This window comes from Glycine soja, chromosome 10, assembly GCF_004193775.1.
Source record: "Glycine soja cultivar W05 chromosome 10, ASM419377v2, whole genome shotgun sequence".
Classification (NCBI taxonomy): Eukaryota; Viridiplantae; Streptophyta; class Magnoliopsida; order Fabales; family Fabaceae; genus Glycine; species Glycine soja.
Genome location: NC_041011.1, coordinates 41,087,444 through 41,089,892, shown reverse-complemented (window position 1 = coordinate 41,089,892; position 2,449 = coordinate 41,087,444). Strand labels below are relative to the sequence as shown.

The window sequence follows — 2,449 nt, the reverse complement described above, 5'->3', positions numbered from 1 at the left end:
GATTAATTCCATAGCCTGATAATAGTCTCACTATAATTAGTAAAAGCTCTGTGGATTACAATACAAGAAGGAAAGCAAATCAACACTCATTCTAATTCATTGATCTCTTTTTCTCTCGCATGCTACCTTCCTCTTCAGCCTCAGCAGTCAACTCCCCCTGGGCCCTGGCTACTACAATCACACTTTTGGTTAAGAATTGTTATTGTATCTTCTTAGTTAATGGACATTACTAGTTTGCACTTCCTGCCTCACATATTGGTTATGATGAATTCTCAATGCAAAAAGATAAAAAAAAAAATATGACAACCTGAAAGTCTGAAACAGGGGAATAGCAGGTATACATTACTGATAAAAGAATTCAGAGAATATGTACTTGAATATCACAGAACAAACTGTAGACTACTTTTTTTGCAATATGGATATCATAAAATTAACACTTGAAGATAAATATACAGCCAATTGGAGAGAAAAAAATGTCCACGATCTGTTCAAATGCACAGATATATTGAGGGTATGAATTTTAAGGGTGGAAGCGATACAAACAAAAGTACTCAACTCATCTTTTAATCAAGTGTACTAAAACAATCACATCCTTGATAAAATCACAACTCACTAAAAGTTCTGTTAGTATGGTGGATTTCCACAACTTCTAGTCGTTCTTCCACGCATATAAAATATGTGAGAAGCCAACACCTTGCGACTTGGTCTCAGAAAACCTCTGAGAGAAGGACCACTGCACCACATTTGCATCAGAAAGGGGTTCACCAGCCCAAAATTTTTCCGCAGAGATACATGTTCTGAACATAAAGACAGCATTTCCAAGCGATGTTCCACCAAAGAGCCAATTATAGACATCCCAGAAAACTTCCACTGCAAGACCATCCACCAAGATGGTGTGGTTCCCCCTAAACTTCCACTTGAGCCGCTTCACCTGCATCACGGTTTTGCTATCGATTCGAATTATAAGGCACGGATCAGACACCCCAGAGGTGTCACATTCTATGACAAGATCATGAATCTGACCATTGTCACAAAACACAGCCTTGTTACCAAACATTTTCTTGCCAAAGACATGTTCTTTTTTGGCAACAAAAACAGCATTGGATGGTAATGGAATAGCACTGGATTTCTTGAAAGCCTCTTTCCTCAAATCTCCAAGAAGGAGAACCATTTGGCGATCTACAACTACTCCTACATAAAACCCCTCCAAGGGTTCAGGACCAACACCAAATCTAGCATTGGAAAGGTCCCAATACACATCAATCTTACAAGAATAAGCCTCAAGGCTCTTACAACCCCTCCTCTTGGAGAACACCCAGGGTTTGATATCCACCTTACACAGACACTGATTTGAAGAATAATCATCGATCCCTACGCTAAGCCCTTGCCCCATCAAGCTCTTAGTCCATGTGATGGTTATGAAGCAGCACTTACCCCATATCCGGCATTGGTAAACGCAGATAACCAGATTCTGTGCAGTTTTGCTCGAACTTGAAGATGAAGAATCTGCAACCTGAACTGCATTTTCACCAAAGCATGAAGGAAAGTCCTTCATTTTTTTTCTTCTTCTCCGAAACACCAACCTCAAAACTCAACTAAATTTCCGACCTTTTTAGGAGACAGAACAAAAGTAGTAGACAACGAATGTTTTTGTTTCTCTCTGAGGATAAGGCAGAAGTTGCAGAGAGCTAAGAGAGAGTGTTACCTTGATAGATCAGAGAAACAGTACAAGGCATCGGAGAGATGGGGTCTTAGATAGGAACCCATGACTCTATCTATCTATCTATCAATCTGTTGTTGAGTTGAGAGAAGAAGAAGAAGAAGAGTGGAAGAGGCGCGTGCAAGTTGAAGACAAAATTTGGAGGAATGTAGAGAGTGAAAGGGGGTCACAGAGAAACAGACAAAAAGCCGACTTGTTTCACTGTCAATGCCACAAATCTCAAACAAACAATTCAAAATTTTGAAGAAAAAAAAAACAATAACAATAATAATATAGCGTCTATGTCTCTATTATGGTTTAAGAAGTAGCAGAGAGGTAAAATGAGATGGTGACAGGCCACATAAAAGAATGGGACAATGTGGAAGAAAATGGTAACTGGGTTGAACTTTTGGAAGGCTGGTTCGTGAGGGTTACTCCACACTGATTAAAGTTATGGGTGAAAAAGAAAGCATTTTTTTTTTCTTCTCCTATGGTGTTGGTGTGTGTAGTTGATTTTACCTGACAAGCACACATGAACGAACAAGAGAGGAGCCTCTTCATTGTGGCTTCATTCATTCTGAGTAACAAATATTATATTAAAATTAAATAGTCAATAAATGTAAATTCGCTATATTTGGCATGTAGGTATTCAAAGGGAGGGAAGGAGTGAAAGGTTCAGAAGCGGTTCCTCGGAAGTGGAGCCCACACTCTCGTGTAAAAACGCAAGCACGTTCTCACAAATGTGCTTCC

General features: G+C 39.4%; 1 protein-coding gene across 1 annotated transcript; it reads right to left on the bottom strand.

The window, feature by feature from the left end:
* Window positions 1-316: 316 nt before the first annotated feature.
* On the bottom strand, window positions 317-2,230 carry LOC114369224. Its single transcript, XM_028326418.1, has one exon. It carries the CDS (start codon window positions 1,553-1,555, stop codon window positions 650-652), a length of 906 nt encoding a protein of 301 aa, XP_028182219.1. The 5' UTR covers window positions 1,556-2,230; the 3' UTR covers window positions 317-649.
* Window positions 2,231-2,449: the final 219 nt, after the last annotated feature.